Consider the following 21,548-nt stretch of genomic DNA (forward strand, 5'->3'; position numbering starts at 1 on the left):
TTGTAAGTTTGACTACCAAATCTGGAGGTATTGAAATTACCATGTAAAATTGCTAATGCTAATCATTAGTGTGTATATGGCAAATCCAATATTAATTAGAATGGCGCTAGCGCATTTGGAAAAGTGGAGCCTTACAGTAAGTTAGTAATTTTTTCAGGCATACTTACTTTTGTTATGATCCGCTGCCGAGATCATGTTCAGTTTGGTTTTTGGACTCCCTCAGTTCCCGTTTTTGTGCACCCCTGGGGTTGTTTTCTGTTTCCATGGGTGCTTATTGTTTCCACCTGCCTCTGATTTCTGTTCGGGAGGCTCACCTGTTCCCCGAGCACTAATCAGTAGCACTATTTAATACTGCCTTTTCCGGTCAGTCAGTCTGGCTTCCTAAATTGCTACACACAAGAGTTGACGACTTTTGATTCCTGCTACCTGTATACTAGCTTCCACGCTAGGCTCTGTTTCTTGCTAGCTTCCACGCTAGTCCCTTTGGTTTTTGCCTTCCGTGCTTTGAGCACGTTTTTGTTTGTTCCAGTCTGATTTATTTCTTAAATAAATAATTTCCTACCTGCACGCTGTGTCCGAAGTCCGTCTGCATCCTGGGAGAACAAACCCCGCATCACCATGCGACCCGGTCGTCACAACTTTGTTGGCATTGCAAATTGTAACTTTACCTAAAATACGTTTGGCTGATTCCTCTCTGAGTGTTGCTTCATGGCTTGTTTATTTGCCACGTCCAGAACACTGGCGGAGTCTAAAACCGGTTGTGACATCACATGCGACAAAGGTATCAAAATATGGCACTGTTTGATATTACATGAATCAATACTCGGTAGTACCATTGGAATTCGGTCAGTGCTTTTAAAAGTACCTAATTTGGTACCCATCCCTAATTAGCACATTTAGTCACTTGGTGAAAATGGGATTCTAAAGGGAATGCTTGTTATGACCCAGCCTCACCTTGACTTGAACACCAGCAGCCCAAAGTTAAATTGAGTTTTAGCTCCCAGCTTTAGATAAAGAAACAGGAGTGAAAGCAGAAGTCAAACTGAAGAATGTCAGAGGTGAAGCCACTTTTAAGTTTGCTTGACAAATTATTGACTATGAATAAAGTGGAAAAACGGTCATATCAGCAATGATGTTCTACTTTATTTTGCAGGATAATTTACTTCCTTCTATTCTGTTTTTAGCATTAGACGATTGATTTAGACGTGTAATTGAATTCAGGACGTGAGGCTCAGGAATAATTACATTCCTGTTGTCTCATCTTGTTGCTTCCTGATGATCATTTTATTTCCCGTCCAAATCCCAGGATGCGTTTATTTGTCCTCGCCCCACTGTGAGAGTGTTCTTCCTCCTTCCTTCCTCTTCCTCGCTGAGCCCTTCCACCGGAGCAATTCCACGTCTCCCCCGGCAAACAAAGGCAGCTAATGACATGCTGACACCGAGCCCGATGATTGAATTCATTAGGCATGCACGATAATTGCCAGGCACCGGCGTGCACGCAGCCGTCTATTCAGAGGACAGCTGTCAAATAACAAGCGGGAGAGAATGCCGTTTATTGTCGGGCCGGGCGGTGGGAACGTGGAGAGAGAGCGAGGCAAGCACCTGTTGTGGAGGCAGAGAGCTCTGCATGGATGCTGTATTGACGCTGGTTGCCGCCACGATTCTGTCCCAATGCTTCCGTTTAAACTTCTTGTTTAAAGGCCTACTGAAATGATTTTTTAAAATTTAAACGGGAATAGCAGATCCATTCTATGTCATACTTGATCATTTCGCGATATTGCCATATTTTTGCTGAAAGGATTTAGTAGAGAAAATCGACGATAAAGTTCGCAACTTTTGCTCGCTGATAAAAAAAAGCCTTGCCTGTACCGGAAGTAGCGTGACGTCACAGGAGCTAGGATTCCTCACAATTCCCCGTTGTTTACAATGGAGCGAGAGAGATTCGGACCGAGAAAGTGATGATTACCCCATTAATTTGAGCGAGGATGAAAGATTCGTAGATGAGGAACGTTACAGTGAATGACTTGAGAGGCAGCGATGGACGTATCTGTTTTCGCTCTGACCGTAACTTAGGTACAAGCTGGCTCATTGGATTCCACACTCTCCTTTTTCTATTGTAGATCACAGATTTGTATTTTAAACCACCTCGGATACTATATCCTCTTGAAAATGAGAGTCGAGAACGCGAAATGGACATTCAGTGCCTTTTATCTCCACGACAATACATCGGCGAAATGCTTTAGCTACGAGCTAACGTGATAGCATCTTGCTTTAACTGCATATAGAAACAAAAGAAATAAACCCCTGACGGGAAGTATAGATAGAAAATCAACAATACTATTAAACCGTGGACATGTAAATACACGGTTAATGCTTTCCAGGCTGGCGAAGGTTAACAATGCTGTGCTAACGACGCCATTGAAGCTAACTTAGCAACCAGACTGCACAGAGCTATGCTAAAAACATTAGCTCTCCACCTACGCCAGCCAGCCCTCATTTGCTCATCAACACCCGTGCTCACCTGCGTTCCAGCGATCGGCAGAAGGACGAAGGACTTCACCCGATGCGTTTGGCGGCCCGGAGACGTAGGAAGTCAAGGTGAAGTCGGCGGCTAGCGCGGCTAGCGCTCCAACAAAGTCCTCCTGGTTGTGTTGCTGTAGTCCGCTGCTAATACACTGATCCCACCTACAACTGTCTTCTTTGCAGCCTTCATTGTTCATTAAAAAAATTGCAAAAGATGTCCAGAATACTGTGGAATTATGAAATGAAAACAGAGCTTTTTGTATAGGATTCTACGGGGTACCATAACTTCCGTTACTCGGACTTCGTCACGCGCATACGTCATCATACCGCAATGTTTCAGCCGGATATTTCCCGGGAATTTTAAAATGTCACTTTATAAGTTAACCCGGCCGTATTGGCATGTGTTGCAATGTTAAGATTTCATCATTGATATATAAACTATCAGACTGCGTGGTCGGTAGTAGTGGCTTTCAGTAGGCCTTTAAATTCAGCAATCACGTTTTTTCTCCACTGTTAGACTTGTTTTCTAATGTTGTAGAACCGAGCCCTTATCCTCCTAAAAACCAGCATCCTTTGCAGTGGACATTTTTGTTTTGCATTGATTCTACATTGATTCATCAATCAAGCAAAGTGTATTTATACAGCCCTAAATCACAAACGTCTCAAAGGGCTGCACAAGCCACAACGACATCCTCGGCTCAGATCCCACATCAGGGCAAGAAAAAACTCAACCCAATGGGATACAATGAAAAACCTTGGAGGGGACCGCAAATGTCGGGATCCTCCCCTGGGAGACCGGTGCAATGGACGTTGAGTGGATCTAGTTAATATTGTGAGAGTCCAGTCCATAGTGGGGGGCCAGCAGGGGATCATCTTGAGTGTTGACAAGTCAGCAGTGCAGAGACGTCCCCAACTGATGCACAGATGAGTGGTCCACCCCGGGTCTTGACTTTGAACAGCTAGCGCCTCATCTGTGGTCACCCGAACCGCTCAGTGGCCTAGTGGTTTGAGCAGGCCTGGGCAATTATTTTAACTCGGGGGGCCACATTTAGAGAAAAAAATTTGTCTGGGGGCCGGTATATTTATTTTTAGGAACACTAATACAAAACCTCACAATAATGTCTGATTGAATGCTAAAAACGTTATGACAGACCGCCTTAAAAAAAACGTAATGGAATTTTGAATTTTTCTATGAAGGATAAAACACTGATTATTGACAAAATATGAACGTCACACCCCCTTTTTTCGATCGACACATTTTACAATCAAGTGAAACGCAACAAAAATGCAACAAACAGTGAAATATGAACGTGAAGGGTACAAAATAAACCCACCTACAATCTGATGTATCTGATACATCACAAAGCTTTAGAGCTTTGTTGTGAAAATCTCCTTCCGCGTCTGTGGAAACGCTCCCCGCCCAACACTGCTTGGTGCCTCGTCTGAGCTGCTGTGACATAGATTAACATAGTAACTAATTAAATTACCATAGTAACTAGTATATCATCCATAATTGCAGATTCCAACCATTTAAAAATACTTAGTATAGTTGAAGACTTAAGGTCGTTAGAAAACATGACTGCACATCATAATGGCAGCTACACTTTCCATCTTAAACATCTAAAAAAATTATTTGGGAATGTCCGGCGGGCCAGATTGAAAAGCTTAACGGGCCGCATGTGGCCCCCGGGCCTTAATTTGCCCAGGTCTGGGTTAGAGTGTCCGCCCTGAGATCAGTAAAGTCATACCAAAGACTTTAAAAATGGGACCCATTACCTCCCTGCTTGGCACTCAGCATCAAGGGTTGGATTTGGGGGTTAAATCACCAAAATGATTCCCGGGCGCGGCCACCGCTGCTGCTCACTGCTCCCCTCACCTCCCAGGGGGTGATCAAGGGTGATGGGTCAAATGCAGAGATTAATTTCGCCACACCTAGTGTGTGTGTGACAATCATTGGAACTTTAACTTTAATAACCTCTCCACGAAGGAGAGGGGGGCAGAGCAGAAAAGAGACGGCAGATCAACTGGTCTAAAAGGGGGTCTATTTAAAGGCTAGATTATACAAATGAGTTTTTAGATGGGACTTAAATGCTTCTACTGAGGTAGCATCTCTAACTGTTACTGGGAGGGCATTCCAGAGTACTGGAGCCCGAACAGAAAACGCTCTATAGCCCGCAGACTTTTTTGGGCTCTGGGAATCACTAATAAGCCGGAGTTCTTTGAACACAGATTTGCCGGGACATATGGTACAATACAATCGGCAAGATAGGCTGGAGCTAGACCGTGTAGTATTTTATACGTAAGTAGTAAAACCTTAAAGTCGCATCTTAGGTGCACAGGAAGCCAGTGCAGGTGAGCCAGTATAGGCGTAATATGATCAAACTTTATTGTTCTTGTCAAAAGTCTAGCAGCCGCATTTTGTACCATCTGTAATCTTTTAATGCTAGACATAGGGAGGCCCGAAAATAATACGTTACAGTAATCGAGACGAGACGTAACGAATGCATGAATAATGATCTCAGCGTGGGTGGTGGACAAAATGGAACGAATTTTAGCGATATTACGGAGATGAAAGAAGGCCGCTTTAGTAACACTCTTAATGTGTGACTCAAACGAGAGAGTTGGGTTGAAGATAATACCCAGATTCTTTACCGAGTCGCTTTGTGTAATTGTTTGGTTGTCAAATGTTAAGGTGGTGTTATTAAATAGATGTCGGTGTCTAGCAGGACCGATAATCAGCATTTGCGTTTTCTTAGCGTTAAGATGCAAAAAGTTAGCGAACATCCATTGTTTGATTTAATTAAGACACGCCTCCAGGTGACTACAATCCGGCGTGTTGGTCAGCTTTAGGGGCATGTAGAGTTGGGTGTCATAAGCATAACAGTGAAAGCTAACACCGTATTTGCGTACGATGTCACCTAGTGGCAGCATGTAGATCATGGGTGTCAAACTCTTGGCCCTTTAGGCGATATCAAATTAACACTAGAGCTGGCCCGCCGATTATATACAGCGGCGGTGCCGCAGTAACACCGCATTCACCGCTAATTCTCATACTTGCCAACCCTCCCGGGAGACTCCCAAATTTCAGTGCCCCTCCCGAAAATCGTCACGTCCGCTTTTTACCCAGTCCGAGTGCTGGCCCAGTCACATATGTGCGGCTTCTGCACGCACGTACAAGCGGATGCAACGCATACTTGATCAACAGCGATACAGGTCACACTGAGGGTGGCCGTATAAACAACTTTAATACTGTTAGAAATATACGCCACGCTGTGAATCCACACCAAACAAGAATGACAAACACATTTCGGTAGAACATCCGCACTGTAACACAATATAAACACAACAGAACAAATACCCAGAATTCCATGCAGCCCTAAGTCTTCCGGGCTGCAATATACACCCCCGCTACCACCAAACCCCCCCCCCCCCCAACCCTGCCCACCTCAACCAACGCACGGAGCACCTTTGTTCGATAATGAAGGTTGCCTCAGCTCAAAGCCTGAGCCCCGACATTAATGAACTAGCATCCAAGAAAAGATGCCAGGTATCTGGCTTGGGCACATCAGATTAGATCAGTGTGTTGCAAACTGAGCAGTTTAAAGTCCTGAATGGTAGGTTTATTCATTGTTATTTTATTTTCAAATTTATTAGCCTGTGGAAAAAGTTCATGTTGATATTTACCTCAGAAGGCTGCAAATAGAAAAGAGGCACTCAATTTTTATTTAAATTGTATTTGATATGCCATTGATATTTTTTTATTATTATTATTATTATTATTTGAAACTCGATTTTGCATGTCACTGTAAAGTTATATAAGCCTTGCTTGTGCAATATTCAATGCAAAACTTGTTTGGGTCCCTATTAAAAGGTTAATTTGTTCAACCTTGGCCTGCGGCTTTGTTCAGTTTTAAATGTTGGCCCACTCTGTATTTCAGTTTGACACCCCTGGTGTAGATGCTAAAGAGTGCAGGGCCAAGAACCGAACCCTGTGGAACGCCGCATGTTACCTTAATCTCCGAGGTCACATTGTTATGGTTATTTGTAACTCTGACAAAAGAGATAGACCAAATACACATGTCCACTGCAGAGGACGCACAGTCTCCATCTCAAAGTACTTTTTGTCCTCTCCTTGCAGAAGACGGAAGAAGACGAGTTGGTGCTAACTCCGGACGGCAGCAGGGAGATCCTGACCTTCGAGATCCCTCTCAGCGACTCGGGCTCGGCGGGTTTGGGCGTCAGCGTGAAGGGCAATCGCTCCAAGGAGAACCACGCCGACCTGGGCATCTTCATCAAGTCCATCATTAACGGAGGGGCGGCCTGCAAGGTCGGATGTCCTTTTTTGCTTCGAGTCTTAAGATGCTGGGGAGGAAAAGACGGAACTGTTTAGATCAGGGATGGCAAACATGCGGCCCGAGGGCTGGATTAGGCCCGCGAACAGGTTCAATCCGGCCCACGAGATGAATTTGCTAAGTGTAAAATTGAGATGCATTTTAATTTAAAGAAACTGCTGTTGTAAATGTGTCCACTGGATGTCGCAAAAGCAATTTGTGTAGGCAAGCGAATAGTTTATACCGGGGCGAGCAAGTATATACCAAGCAAGAGGTACACGGTACAGCTGGAGCTACGACTCCTCCCCCTCGACCCAACGTAAAAAAACAAACAAGAGTAAAATAAACAATTGGTAACCCCACTTAAAACGTTGCATGTAGGGATATACTTCTGTGAACATTATTGTCGTCTGTGCAAATTTAAAGTGAACAGTGGAAATGATAAATGACGTAGATGATACATAGAAGCGTTTTTATTTAAGTGAAGTGAATTATATTTATATAGCGCTTTTCTCTAGTGACTCAAAGCGCTTTTACATAGTGAAACCCAATATCTAAGTTACATTTAAACCACTGTGGGTGGCACTGGGAGCAGGTGGGTAAAGTGTCTTGCCCAAGGACACAACGGCAGTGACTAGGATGGCGGAAGCGGGGATCGAACCTGGAAACCTCAAGTTGCTGGCACGGCCACTCTACCAACCGAACTATACCGCCCCATTTAAGCTTTATTTACCGTATTTTTCGGACTATAAGTCGCAGTTTTTTTCATAGTTTGGCCGGGGGTGCGGCTTATACTCAGGAGCGACTTATGTGTGAAATTAATAACACATTATCGTAAAATATCAAATAATATTATTTAGCTCATTCACGTAAGAGACTAGACGTATAAGATTTCATGGGATTTAGCGATTAGGAGTGACAGATTGTTTGGTAAACGTATAGCATGTTCTATATGTTATAGTTATTTGAATGACTCTTACCATAATATGTTACGTTAACATACCAGGCACGTTCACAGTTGGTTATTTATGCCTCATATAACGTACACTTATTCAGCCTATTCTTTATTTATTTTAAATTGCCTTTCAAATGTCTATTCTTGGTGTTGGGTTTTATCAAATATATTTCCCCAAAAAATGCGACTTATACTCCAGTGCGATTTATATGTTTTTTTCCTTCTTTATCTTGCATTTTCGGCCGGTGTGACTTATGCTCGGTAGCGACTTATACTCCGAAAAATACGGTAGTTTTTTGTTCAAACCCTGTGCCTTACAGTGTAACTGCTTTGTAGATAGACTGAGATCAAACTGCACCATTTTTTTACACAGAAGTTTCAACTATCCTGAAGTGTTTTCTGATATGTACATTTTTCAGAATGTGCTTGTTCTAATTTAGGCCAAAGTAAAACAAAAAAAAAATCCGAAGCTGTCGTAGCTGTACTTTTAAGTTATTATGCCATGATTTTACCCGTCCGGCCCATGTGGGAATAGATTTTCCTCCGAGCGGACCCTGAGCTAAAATGAGTTTGACACCACTGGTTTAGATGAAAAGGGACTCTTTAATCCGTGTTAATGTTATTGTAGGTTAGAGGCACAATGTGTAAGCATCAGACAGCTTTTAAACTCATCGACACCACCCAAAAACAGCTGGTTAGCATATCCTGCTGAGAATATGCGCCTTCTGCAGTGGACATTCCTTTTGTTACTGTTATACGATAAATAAATGTCCACTGCAGAGGACGCTGGTTCTCAAGAGGATGACGCCATCTTATTAAGAGAATGTATTAGTTTATTCATGAGGACTCTTAGCTACAAGTTTTCAAAATATCACATCAAAATTATCCCACAGTTTGGAATTGTTCCTTTATTTTAATTCCACCCCTTCGCCTTTCAGAAGCGCTGCTTGATAAACACATTTTGGTGCTTCACAGTCAAATGACGAAAACAGTCGTATTGGTCATTTGTTTTTTTTTCTTTAAGTGACAACAATTGATGGACACAATATCACTCATGTGTCATAACGCATTGATGCTTCTGAATCGTTTGACCCATAATCCTCCTAAATAGTTAGCAAGCTCATATGCTTATTTACAATACTTTTTATATACAGTCTTCGCAAGCGAGCATTTTTTTTTTTTTTTTACAATACCTTTTATGAACAGTATTGCATCCAATACAAATACTATACATTAAATTAGATCCACTCTTTTTGTCGACAAGGCTTGAATGTTTAAAGATGATGATCAATATTTAAAGCTAAAATACTCACGAATAGCACCTTTAAGTTAAACTTGGTAAGTGACACAAGGACACTTAGCTGTGTCTCAGCAGCTCTTAAGCAAAACTTCTGCGTGAAAGCCTCTATGAATACTAATGGGCCAATTGCTTATTGTTCTTCCTGAGAACAGGCAGTGTTGACAACATAATAGCGCTAAAAGCACCACAAAGTGGATATGCTGACTCCTGGATTAGTTAAAAGATCGTTGTCAAAGAGGGGATGTGACCATTTTCTTTACTTGTCTAGACAGACAAATCTATATACTGTTGTTGTTGTTTCCTGTCTGCCAACAGGACGGGCGGCTGCGGGTCAACGACCAGCTGATTGCCGTCAACGGGGAGTCGCTCTTGGCCAAAACCAACCAGGACGCAATGGAGACGTTGAGGAAGTCCATGTCCACGGAAGGCAACAAGCGCGGAATGATCCAGCTCATTGTGGCACGTCGAATCAGCAAAAGCAGCGAGGTAGGGTACCCGAAAAATGCACCTCCAAAAAAGATCAGGAAGTATGGCTATCCAAAGTGTGGCCCGTGGGCCATTTTTGGCCCGCAGCTAGTTTTTTTTTGGCCCTCAACATGTTCTGAAAATGTAATAAATTCCTTAATAATGAGGTATATTGCATATAACACAAGAAGCTATTTACTGTATTTTCGGATTATAAATCGCAGTTTTTTTCATAGTTTGGCCGGGGGTGTGATTTATACTCTGGAGCGATTTATGTGTGAAAATATTAACAGATTATCGTAAAATATCTAATATTATTATTTATCTCATTCACGTAAGAGACTAGGCGTATATCAGCAATCGTCACACACACACACACACGCCTTTGGAGTTGGCAGAGTGGTTCAGAAGCGACACAGAGGAAGAAGAATTCATGGGATTTAGGCAAGGCAAGGCAACTTTATTTGTATAGCGCTTTTCATACACAAGGCAGACTCAAAGTGCTTCACAGACAACAAAGTGAAATGAAAGAAAATAAAAGCAAAATTAAAATGCAGACAATAAAAATAAAAATAAAAACAGTGCAGACGTTAAAAGTTAAAAGATTAAAAGATTTAGCTGAAAGCTAAGGTGAACATAAAAGTCTTCAGTCTAGTTTTAAAAGTAGTCAGAGTTGGGGAGAGTCTGACATCTTCAGGAAGTTTATTCCAGCTATGTGTTGCATAGTGACTGAATGATGATCTCCCTTGATTTGACTTTACTCTGGTAACCGCTAACAGATTGCTCTCAGAAGATCTTAGTGATCTAGAGGGCGTATATAGTGGGAGCATATCAGTGATATACTTGGGCCCTAGACCATGTAGTGATTTATATGTGAGCAGGAGGATTTTGAAATCTATTCTCTGATGTACAGGGAGCCAATGTAAGGATTTAAGAATTGGTGTAATGTGCTCACATTTTTTGGTCTTTGTTAGAACTCTAGCAGCAGCGTTCTGAACAAGCTGTAGCTGCCTGACAGTTTTTTTGGGAAGACCTGCAAGGAGACCATTACAATAGTCTAGCCTACTGGTAATAAAGGCATGTACAAGTTTTTCTAAGTCTTGAGCTGACATGAGCCCTCTAAGTCTTTTTACATTTTTGAGGTGATAGTAGGCCGATTTTGTTACTGATTTGATGTGACTGTCGAAATGTAAATCAGAATCTAAAATAACCCCAAGATTTCTGGCTTTATTTGAGGTTTTCAGGGACAGTGATTGAAGGTGTTGGATGACTTTAAACCTTTCTTTTTTAGCACCAAAAACAATTATCTCAGTTTTATCTTCATTTAGTTGTAGGAAATTTTGGCACATCCAGTGTTTGACTTGCTCAATGCACTGGCACACAAGATCTATGGGGCGATAGTCATTTGGTGATAGCGCTACATAGATTTGGGTGTCATCGGCATAGCAATGATGGTCAATGTTATTATTTTGCATGATTTGTCCTAGTGGGAGCATATAGATGTTAAATAAAGTCGGCCCCAAGATTGAACCTTGGGGGACTCCACACGTTACGTTGGTTGGTTCTGATACAAAGTCACCAATGGAAACAAAATAGTTCCTATCTTGTAGATATGACTTGAACCAGCTTAAAACTGTGCCTGAGATCCCCACCCAGTTTTCCAACCTGTCCAAAAGTATTGAGTGGTCGACAGTGTCAAATGCAGCACTGAGGTCCAAAAGCATTAATACTGAAGTTTTGCCAGAGTCTGTGTTTAGACGGATGTCATTTATAACTTTAAGAAGGGCCGTCTCTGTGCTACGAAGAGGTCGAAATCCTGACTGGAAGTTGTTGTGGCAGCCAGTAGAAGCCAAGAAGTGATTTAGTTGTTGGAGGACAACTTTCTCAATTATTTTACTTATGAATGGTAGATTTGAAATTGGTCTGTAGTTGTTGATAACAGAGGCATCTAGGCTCTGCTTTTTTAGAAGAGGTTTAATGACTGCAGTTTTGAAAGCCTTCGGGAAATTGCCCGATTTAATAGAATTATTAACTATTTGCAAGATGTCTGTTGATAGGCAGTCAAAAACATTCTTAAAGAAGTTGGTAGGTAAAACATCAAGGCAGCAGGTGGATGACTTTAGAGCTGTCACCGTTTCCACTAGAGTTTTAGAGTCTATGGCATTAAAGCTTGCCATCATTGCTGTGTTACTTTTGCCTAAATGGGGTGGTGATCCAACTTTTTTACTTGAGATATTGATGGTGCGTCTGATGCCTTCAATTTTATCAGTATAAAAGAATGCAAAGTCATTGCATTTCTGCGTGGAATGGAGTTCGGCTGGTATTTGTGTTGGGGGTTTAGTCAGTCTGTCAACGATTGTGAATAGGGTTTTGGCCTTATTTGTGTTGCTGTTTATGATATTGGAGAAGAATGTTTCTCTAGCACTTTTTAAGACTAAATTGTAGGCCTGGAGGCTCTCTTTATAGATGTCATGGTGAATATGAAGTTTTGTATTCCGCCAGATTCGTTCAGCCTTCCTGCACTCTCTTCTCTGGGCTGTTACAGCAGCAGATTTTCTCCAGGGTGCCTTTTGCTTGCCAGAAATCGTTTTAACTGCAACAGGTGCAATGATATCTATGATATTCACAATTTTGGAATTAAAGTTGCTTACAAGATCATCAGCATGACATGGGTTTAGAGGTGGTAGTGAGGAGATGGCGTTTTTAAAGAGGACATTAGCATGTTCATTTATGTACCGCTTTTTGACATTCTTTGATTCTGTTTGTGTGTCCGGAATTACAGAAATATTAAAGAAAACACAGAAATGATCAGACAATGAAGGATCAATCACAAGAACATCAGAAACATTGAGACCTTTTGTGATAATCAGGTCCAGGGTGTGTCCCTTATAATGTGTAGCCTCTTTCACATGTTGAGACAGTTCAAATGTGTCTAAAATAGTAAAAAGTTCTTTTGCGCCCTTGTCATTTAAATCGTCAATATGAAAATTAAAATCACCAGTTATAACCAGGCAGTCAAAGTCAGTGGAGATGCTAGACAATAGTTCAGTAAAATCATCAAAAAAATTTGCAGAATATTTAGGTGGCCTGTAGATAATTAACAAGAGAATTTTGGGAGAGCATTTCAACACAGCACACAGGTATTCAAATGATGTAAACTCACCGAGTGACATCTGTTTCCCCTGAAACATGTTTTTAAATATAGCAGCAACCCCTCCACCTCTTTTCCCCGATCTACATATATCAATGAAGTTATAGTTGGGGGGTGCTGTCTCGATCAGAATGCTTGCACTGTTATTTTGTTCCAGCCATGTTTCAGTTAAAAACATAAAGTCAAGTTTAGAAGTGCTAATAAAATCATTGACTAAAAATGATTTGCTATTCAGAGACCTGACATTGAGCAGACCCATCCTGATGGTGTTATTGACAGGCTTCGATGTTGGCTTTGATTTGGAGATAATAGGAATGAGATTGTTTAGGTTAGCAGGGTGGCTAAGTTTCCCAATGTTTACTCTCTTGGTAGTCACAACAGGGATGTAGAAGGTGCCATGATTTGATGTAGGCAACCTTGGGCCCAGCTGATAATGTGGTCTACTGCTGAACCCTTTTCTGTATCAGAAATATTCAGGACTGCTGTCAGGGCGAGGCGGGGTTTGCCGTAAGGGGGAGGGGGAGTGAGCAGCGTCAGAGCTGGGACGAACTACTGAAGGTGGACGTTGAGGGCGTGTAAGGGGTTGGCGTGAGAAAGGTGAAGTATGGCTGGGGGGTTGTGGAGCACGCCTTCGTGGAGGGGGTGGTGGAGGTGAGCGATGATCTAGGGGGGTAAAAATCTGAGTAGGGTGGGGCGTGAGTGGGGGTAGCTCCCGGAACTCCAAGGGGGAGAAGGGGGGAGAAAGGTCTACTTGAGGGAGGGAGAAAGATGGAGACGTGGATGGCTTGGGGGATGTGGGGGAGGGATCTTCACATGCATTCAGAATGGAGGGAGGGGCGGTAGAGGAGGATAGACACCTCTCCTCTTTGCTCTGGTGTATCTCATGGTCGACGTTCTCCTTTTGCAGTGGCGGTCCTCCTTCGACGTTCCTGATAGGCTGTGTTGTGTCTTCCTTCCTCGGTGGCTCCTCTTGTCTCTTGTCCTTGGCAGTGATGATAGATGCAAGATGCAGGAAGTGAAACATGTTGTTCATGAATAGCTTTACTCCCATCTTATTCAGGCAAAGTCCGTCTGCCTTAAAAAGATGCCTGCGGTCCCAGAAAAAGCTAAAATTGTCAATAAAATGCATTGAACGAGCAAGAAGTGCACTTGATAGCCACTCATTCAGCGAGTAAAGTCTACTGAATCTCTCAGCTCCTCTCCTGATTGGGGGTAGAGGACCACTGATAAAAACGTCAGCATTCACAGCGCTGACTGTTTCAAAGAGTTTATTGAAGTGCTCTTTCAGCTCTCTTGATTGTTGTTTTACAATGTCATTAAAACCAATGTGCAGGATGATATTTTTCACATTTGGGTGTGCAGCGACAATTTCCAGGATTCTTTTTTCCATGTCAGATACCATATCCTTCGGAAAGCAGAGTACTTTGGTGTTATTATTGCTTTTCATATCTTTTACAGAAAAGTCCCCCACAATCAGATTTTCAGGAGCTCTCGTTAGCTTTCTCTGTGGTGTAAAGTTAGCAGGTCTTACCCTTCTGCGTGGTGATGGTGGGTTATTCAGGCAATCAGAGGGGGATCCATTGTCCATCAACAGTGGGGCAAACCTGTTCTTTAGTTGGACACTTGCTTGCTGGGGAGGTTTATTGGTAGTTCTCCTCTTCTCAGCTGTCCGCTGCTGTGTCCTACGTGGCAGTGGAGTTGATGACGCAGTATGCCTGGCTGAAGATGGTAGCGCAGGCCAGCCGGTCAGATCAGAGATATCGGGGCGCTGGGTCCTGCCAGATATCCATTCTCCCTTGTCGCAGGGAGGTGGTCTTCTCTTTGGCTTTGCACCAAGTGTGTTCCAGGGAGGATTTTCACTGGTAGATTTATTACCCTCTACAGGGACCTCCCGTTTCTTCGTAGCTTCATTGTTGCTAGTTAGCTGGGTTGTAGCATGGTGCTGTCCAGTGTTTTCAGTCGACAGGAGTGCTAGAGTGGTGTTGTAGCCACATTGTCCATTCACTTCTAAATTCACTTCCAACCGATTCATTTTTATTTCCAACAGTAAAATCTTCTTTAGCAGTTTGTGGTAATCTTCCGTAGAGAAAGGAGGCATCTTATGCTGATTACCTTTAGCACTGTAGCACAGGCTCGGGCTCAGGCTTATCTTGAATGGTAGGCCTCCTCGCGTAGTGTTGAGGACGTCGTAAAAATATTGAAAAATGCCTCTGTTATCTAAAAGAAAATATAGTCCCACTGGTTTGGTAAGTATCCAAGAGCTGTTGCTCTTTGTGTAAGAAAATAGCAGCAGATAGTAGCAAAAAATGCAAGCAGAAGCGAGAGCAAGCGAGAGCAAGCAGAAAAGCGTCCATCCAGCGCAGAGGACGGACTATATTTAGCAATTAGGAGTGACAGATTGTTTGGTAAACGTATAGCATGTTCTATATGTTATATGCCTTTCAAATGTCTGTTCTTGGTGTTAGATTTTATCAAATAAATTTCCCCAAAAATGCGACTCTAGTGCGACTAATGTACGTTTTTTTCCTTCTTTATTATGCATTTTCTGCCGGTGCGATTTATACTACGGAGCGATTTATAATCCGAAAAATACGGTACTTTGTCACCTATAACACAATTTCAAATAGCTTAGCATATAGCCCTCTGAAGTATATTGCATTGGCTTTAACATCATTAAAAGGAACTTAAAGTTATTTTATTCTACATATAACACTTCCTTGTGGTCTATATCAGAGGTCTTCCACAGAGGGTGATCCACAGGGGGTCTACAGAGGTACTGCAGTGGAATCTTGAAACCTTTGGTGGATTAGCCTTTTTTTACATTCCCTATCCAATTTTTTCCGCAAATTTATAAGTGTTTGAATTAGAGATGTCCGATAATGGCTTTTTTGCCGATATTCCGATATTGTCCAACTCTTAATTACAGATTCCGATATCAACCGATACCGACATATACAGTCGTGGAATTAACACATTATTATGCCTAATTTTGTTTTGATGCCCCACTGGATGCATTAAACAATGTAACAAGGTTTTCCAAAATAAATCAACTCAAGTTAAGGAAAAAAATGCCAACATAGCACATTATTTTTTTTAACATGCCTCAAAACAGCAACTTGGAATTTGGGAGGAGGTTGAGGTAAGCGAGGTTGGGGGGTGGGGGGGATTTGGGTAGGGGGTAGCGGGGGGTGTATATTGTAGCGTCCCGGAAGAGGTAGTGCTGCAAGGGGTTCTGGGTATTTGTTCTGTTGTGTTACGGTGCGGATGTTCTCCCGAAATGTGATTGGCATTCTTGTTTGGTGTGGGTTCACAGTGTGGCGCATATTTGTAACAGTGTTAAAGTTGTTTATACGGCAACCCTCAGTGTGACCTGTATGGCTGTTGACCAAGTATGCGTGGCATTCACTTGTTTGTGTGAAAAGCCGTAGGTATTATGTGTTTGGGCCGGCACGCAAAGGCAGTGCCTTTAGGGTTAATTGGCGCTCTGTTCTTCGCCCTACGTCCGTGTACCACTCCATACAGCTGCGTTTTAAAAAGTCATACATTTTACTTTTTGAAACCGATACCAATCATTTCCGATATTACATTTTAAAGCATTTATCGGCCGATAATATCGGGCTGCCGATATTATCGGACATCTCTAGTCTATTGGATATGTTTTGGTGTACATTTTGTGTAATTTTTTTCCCCATAGTCACATTTATAACCTACTTTCTGTGTATGTCTGCAAAGGCATTCTTAGATTGCAAATGAGACCACACCCCACCCTCTCCAAAAGTATCAGAATTTGTCGTCAAGTATCAGAATAGATATTTAAATTTACCTGTGACAATATCACATGCAGTATGTCACGTACATCTTTTGTGGCACACACTACGTAAAGCTGCATTTACAGTATGTCACTGCATGTCTGTGTTATTGTGTGCATGCCACGATTAGATGAAAATAATATTTTGTCCTGTAATTCCTACCTGCTCTTGTTTCATATTAATGTTGCAATGGCGCTGTCTTTTAGTCAGAGTTTAGCGGTGAATCCAATTGTACTGGTCCACGTGTTAAATGTTGTAGACAAACAAACATGGAAGTATTGGTTTTATAGTCATTCGAGCAGGCGTCAGGGCATGAGACGAGAAGGGATAACACGGGAGTCTGCAGGCAGCAGTCTCTGCACAGCACAGGGGGAGGAGGTTGGCTACATAAGAGTGTCCGCCAATGTGTGAGGTCATAAATATCCACTGTTAATAAAGAAAAACACAAAACGCAGGGAACAGAGGCATCTAAAATTGTGTGCAAAATGCATGAACCTCATGATTATTAATGCCTTGGCATTTTTTCGTATCCTGCATTGTAACAACTATCATTAATCAGAAAAAAGGAAAATCATCATAGATCCCCTTTAATGTACAACATGTATCAAATCCTCTCCGTGGAAAAGTTTGGACACTCCTGACCCAAAGGGTACTGTCCTACATTGTCAACTTGTCAGATGTTTTCCTCTTGCCCTGCTTCTAAATCGGTCGGGTACGCGAGCTTCATGAGATTTCCATGACATCTTTTGAATTTTGCATGTCACAATTTAAGGAAGCCCACTCTGTGTTTCACACAGGACTCTATTTATATATCCAGGCCTGGAATTTTTACTTTTTAAGGTCAAGCCAAGTGTTGCTTTAAAGGAGGGCTCATATTTTAGGGCACAAAGGCAAGTTGGATATGTATATAAAAAAAATGGGCAAAGTGTCCCGTTACGTCGGCCTAACTGGTCAGTTTAGGAGGCATGTGCCCAGTTGTTATTTATGATACACTATATTGCCAAAAGTATTTGGCCACCCATCCAAATGATCAGAATCAGGTGTCCTAATCAGGTGTATAAAATCAAGCACTTAGGCATGGAGACTGTTTCTACAAAAATTTGTGAAAGAATGGGCCGCTCTCATGAGTGCAGGGATTTCCAGCGTAGAACTGTCATAGGATGCCACCTGTGCAACAAATCCACTGGACTCTAGAGCAGTAGAGACACGTTCTCTGGAGTGATGAATCACGCTTTGCCATCTGGCAATCTGATGGATGAGTCCGGGTTTGGAGGTTGCCAGGAGAACGGTTTGAAATTTGGTGGAGGAGGAATTATGGTGTGGGGTTGTTTTTCAGGAGTTGGGCTTGGCCCTTTAGTTCCAGTGAAAGGAACGTTGAATGCTCCAGGATGCCAAAACATTTTGATTTTGATTTTTATTAAGGATCCCCGTTAGCTGGTTGCCACAACAACCCACTAGTCTTCCTGGGGTCTACAAACTCAATACAATTACAAGTAAAAACATATAATTATAACTACACAAGACAGAAAAAAATAAAAGCATCAATAAAAAAACAAGCAAACAATTTACAGTCACAGAATAATAATTACCATGTAAATATAACTACACAATACAAAACCAAACACAATCATCAACAAGCAAACTATTTTAAAGACTCAGATAAAATATTAATTTCTTTTAAAAACCTGTTTACTTTCAATGCCGGTGAGAATTCAAGGCAGGTTATTCCAGAGCGATACAAATCTATAAATAAAAGATTTCCGCAAAGCAGTCTTCCTGGGACGAGGGAGTACAAAATGCCCCTCACTAATTTTGGACAATTCCATGCTCCCAACCTTGTGGGAACAGTTTGGAGCGGGCCCCTTCCCTCTTCCAACATGTCTGCACCAGTGCACAAAGCAAGGTCCATAAAGACATGGATGACAGAGCCTGGTGTGGATGAACTTGACTGACCTGAACCCGATAGAACACCTTTGGGATGAATTAGAACAGAGACTGAGAGCCAGGCCTTCTCGACCAACATCAGTGTGTGACCTCACCAATGTGTTTTGGAAGAATGGTCGAAAATTCCTATAAACACACTCCGCAACCTTGTGGACAGCCTTCCCAGAAGAGTTGAAGCTGTAATAGCTGCAAATGGTGGACCGACATTATATTGAACCCTATGGGTTAGGAATGGGATGGCACTTCAAGTTCATATGTGAGTTGACGGAAGCAGATTTTAGAAAAAGGCTCTGCTTACCTTAAATTATGTTGGCCAAGTGAGTCTGTCCAGAAGATTGCAAGAAGTCGTCAATCATCAGCGTGTCATCCCGGACGATAGCCCCCAAATTGTTGCGTTCGACCAGATGTTCCTCCAGGGAATTTAAGTTTCTGGTCACTCCCAAGTTCTTTTGATGACACATAGCTGAGCTCAAATTGAACACCAGACAGAAGAGGTATTTTGTGATTTATTTTCAAATAAAATTTAGTTATAACTTCTTACCCACGGGAAAAATGTTTAAAACTATGGACTGTGTCAGAGTCGGATGATTGTCGATTTTGTTCCAAGGAGTCTGTTTCCACCCTCACCCCCTTCCGTCAGAGTCAAGGCAGGTGGCCAAATACTTTTGGCAATATATAAGTGTATTTGAAGTCACCATTTAGAAGGAGGTTGGAGTGTGGAAAAAATCTCAACAGGTTTGAAGTGAAATTCACAACTTTCTCCATGGCTTTCATGTCATGTTTCTACATTGTGTGGACACCTCGACCTGTCGCCCGCGTGCACATGTTTGAGAGCGTGCACGTGACCGCCTCTGGCACTGCTTTAGCTTCCTCGCTTTCCTCTTCCAACCTGCTCTGTCAAAATTTTGATTTCCCTCTCGGCCCGTCTGGTAATTGAAAGCTGAGTCGCAGCCCGAAGGCCTGTTTTGTTTTTCTGTGCACTTGTGTGTGCGCACATCAAGGTGCCTACTGCTTTTGTGTGTGTAATAGTGCATGTGGACCACCTGTGCTGCTTGCTAATGCATGTATGAATTCATATTCAAGGCTCCGTGTCAGAGCGGCGAGAGGCTCGTCCACGCTTCAGCTGCAGGGCCTCAGGCAAGGCCGCGGGCTGTGCCGCCATCTGCCCCCCCCCCCCCCCCCCCCCCCCCCGCCGCCCCCTTACATGAAATCAGTGCCCTGTGCATGTTGATAACCCCTCTCACTAGCCAGCTGCCTTTATCGTATAGGAAGAGTGCAATAACTGCTCACATCGTAAAGGCTCTGTGACATTTACTTGACATCTGCAATCAAATCACACCTTATTTACCTCCCCGCTCATGTCTCGTCTCCTGAGGAGCCAATTTCAAATCTCAAATGTTTGCCATTGCATAAATCACAAGCATGACCGCGCCTTCCTCCTCCTCCTCCTCCTCCTCCTCCTCCTCCTCCTCCTCCACACGGAGCGGCCGCGCGATGGGATCCAGACCTTCCCGCCCCTTCATTATCCGACTGAATATGCAACGAGCTGCAGTGTGGCTTGTCGATGCTCAAATCCCCCCACCCGCCCTCCACCAGCCCCAAATCCCCCGCTATTACTGAGGCGCTTCACCTCAGCTGGCCAAATTCATTAACAACCTCATTTAAAGTCAAGAGCAACACACAGCGGCGAGATGGAGCAAAATATTGGAAACAACCGTACTTCCTTCCACCTCCAAAGACATGCACCTGGGGATAGGTTGATTGGCAACACTAAATTGGCCCTAGTGTGTGAATGTGAGTGTGAATGTTGTCTGTCTATCTGTGTTGGCCCTGCGATAAGGTGGTTACTTGTCCAGGGTGTACCCTGCCTTCTGCCCAAATGCAGCTAAGATAGGCTCCAGCACCCCCCGCAACCCCGAAAGGGACAAGCGGTAGAAAATGGATGGATGGATGGATGGATTACAAAAGAAAATCTTGCAAATGTAAACTTTTCTTTTTTTTTCCTGCAATAATTGTTAGCAGGCACATAAATAGATAAATAAATAAATAAACAATGTTGGACATTTCTCCTCTCCCTTGATATCCTAGGGAGGTCCCTGAGCTCAATTCATGTCTACACTAAGTCGTTTAACCCCTTAAACAAATAATTATTTGGCCTAAGCCCCGTTTCAGCCACACTAAACCATCGTTTAAGGCAGTGGTCCCCAACCACAGGGCCGCGGCCCGGTACCGGGCCGTGGACCGATTGGTACCGGGCCACGGCTGCACAAGAAATTAAAAAAAATAAAAAATAAAAAAAATATTTAAAAAAAATAAATAAATCAACATAAAAAACACAATATATACATTATATATCAATATAAATCAATACAGTCTGCAGGGATACAGTCCGTAAGCACACATGATTGTATTTCTTTATGACAAAAAAAATAAAACTTTTTTTTTTTTTTTACTACCTACCCCCCCCCAGTCGGGGACCACTGGTTAAAGGTACCCCTCCTCGGACAAATTTTTACACGGGTAAGTCAGCCGTGTAATTGTAGCGTCCCGGAAGAGTTAGTGCTGCAAGGGGTTCTGGGTATTTCTTCTGTTGTGTTTATGTTGTGTTACGGTGCGGATGTTCTCCCGAAATGTGTTTGTCATTCTTGTTTGGTGTGGGTTCACAGTGTGGCGCATATTTGTAACAGTGTTAAAGTTGTTTATACGTCCACCCTCAGTGTGACCTGTATGGCTGTTGACCAAGTATGCATTGCATTCACTTGTGTGTGTGAAAAGCCGTAGATATTATGTGACTGGGCCGGCACGCAAAGGAAGAGCCTTTAAGGTTTATTAGCGCTCTGTACTTCTCCCTACGTCCGTGTACACAGCGGCGTTTTAAGAAGTCATAAGTTTTACTTTTTGAAACCGATACTGATAATTTTGAAACCGATACCAATAATTTACGATATTACATTTTAAAGCATTTATCGGCCGATAGTATTTCGGCAGTCCGATATTATCGGACATCTCTACTTATTATTCATAATATTTCTATATTTATACAATATTTTCATACCCGTGTGGATTGTGT

General features: G+C 42.6%; 1 protein-coding gene across 6 annotated transcripts in view; it reads left to right on the forward strand.

Moving 5' to 3' along the window:
- LOC133631076 (partitioning defective 3 homolog) overlaps positions 1 to 21,548 on the forward strand; it is a 412,449-nt gene that overhangs the window by 226,645 nt on the left and 164,256 nt on the right. For all 6 annotated transcript variants that reach the window (XR_009821393.1, XR_009821392.1, XM_062023105.1 and 3 more), the window contains exons 13-14: positions 6,662 to 6,850; positions 9,425 to 9,595. Coding sequence is in view for 4 of the 6 variants with exons in the window: in XM_062023105.1 (XP_061879089.1) it covers positions 6,662 to 6,850; positions 9,425 to 9,595 (360 nt within the window). In the remaining 2 variants the exon portion in view is untranslated. The remainder of the gene's footprint in view (positions 1 to 6,661; positions 6,851 to 9,424; positions 9,596 to 21,548) is intronic.

Source organism: Entelurus aequoreus, linkage group LG16 (assembly GCF_033978785.1).
Source record: "Entelurus aequoreus isolate RoL-2023_Sb linkage group LG16, RoL_Eaeq_v1.1, whole genome shotgun sequence".
Taxonomy (NCBI): Eukaryota; Metazoa; Chordata; class Actinopteri; order Syngnathiformes; family Syngnathidae; genus Entelurus; species Entelurus aequoreus.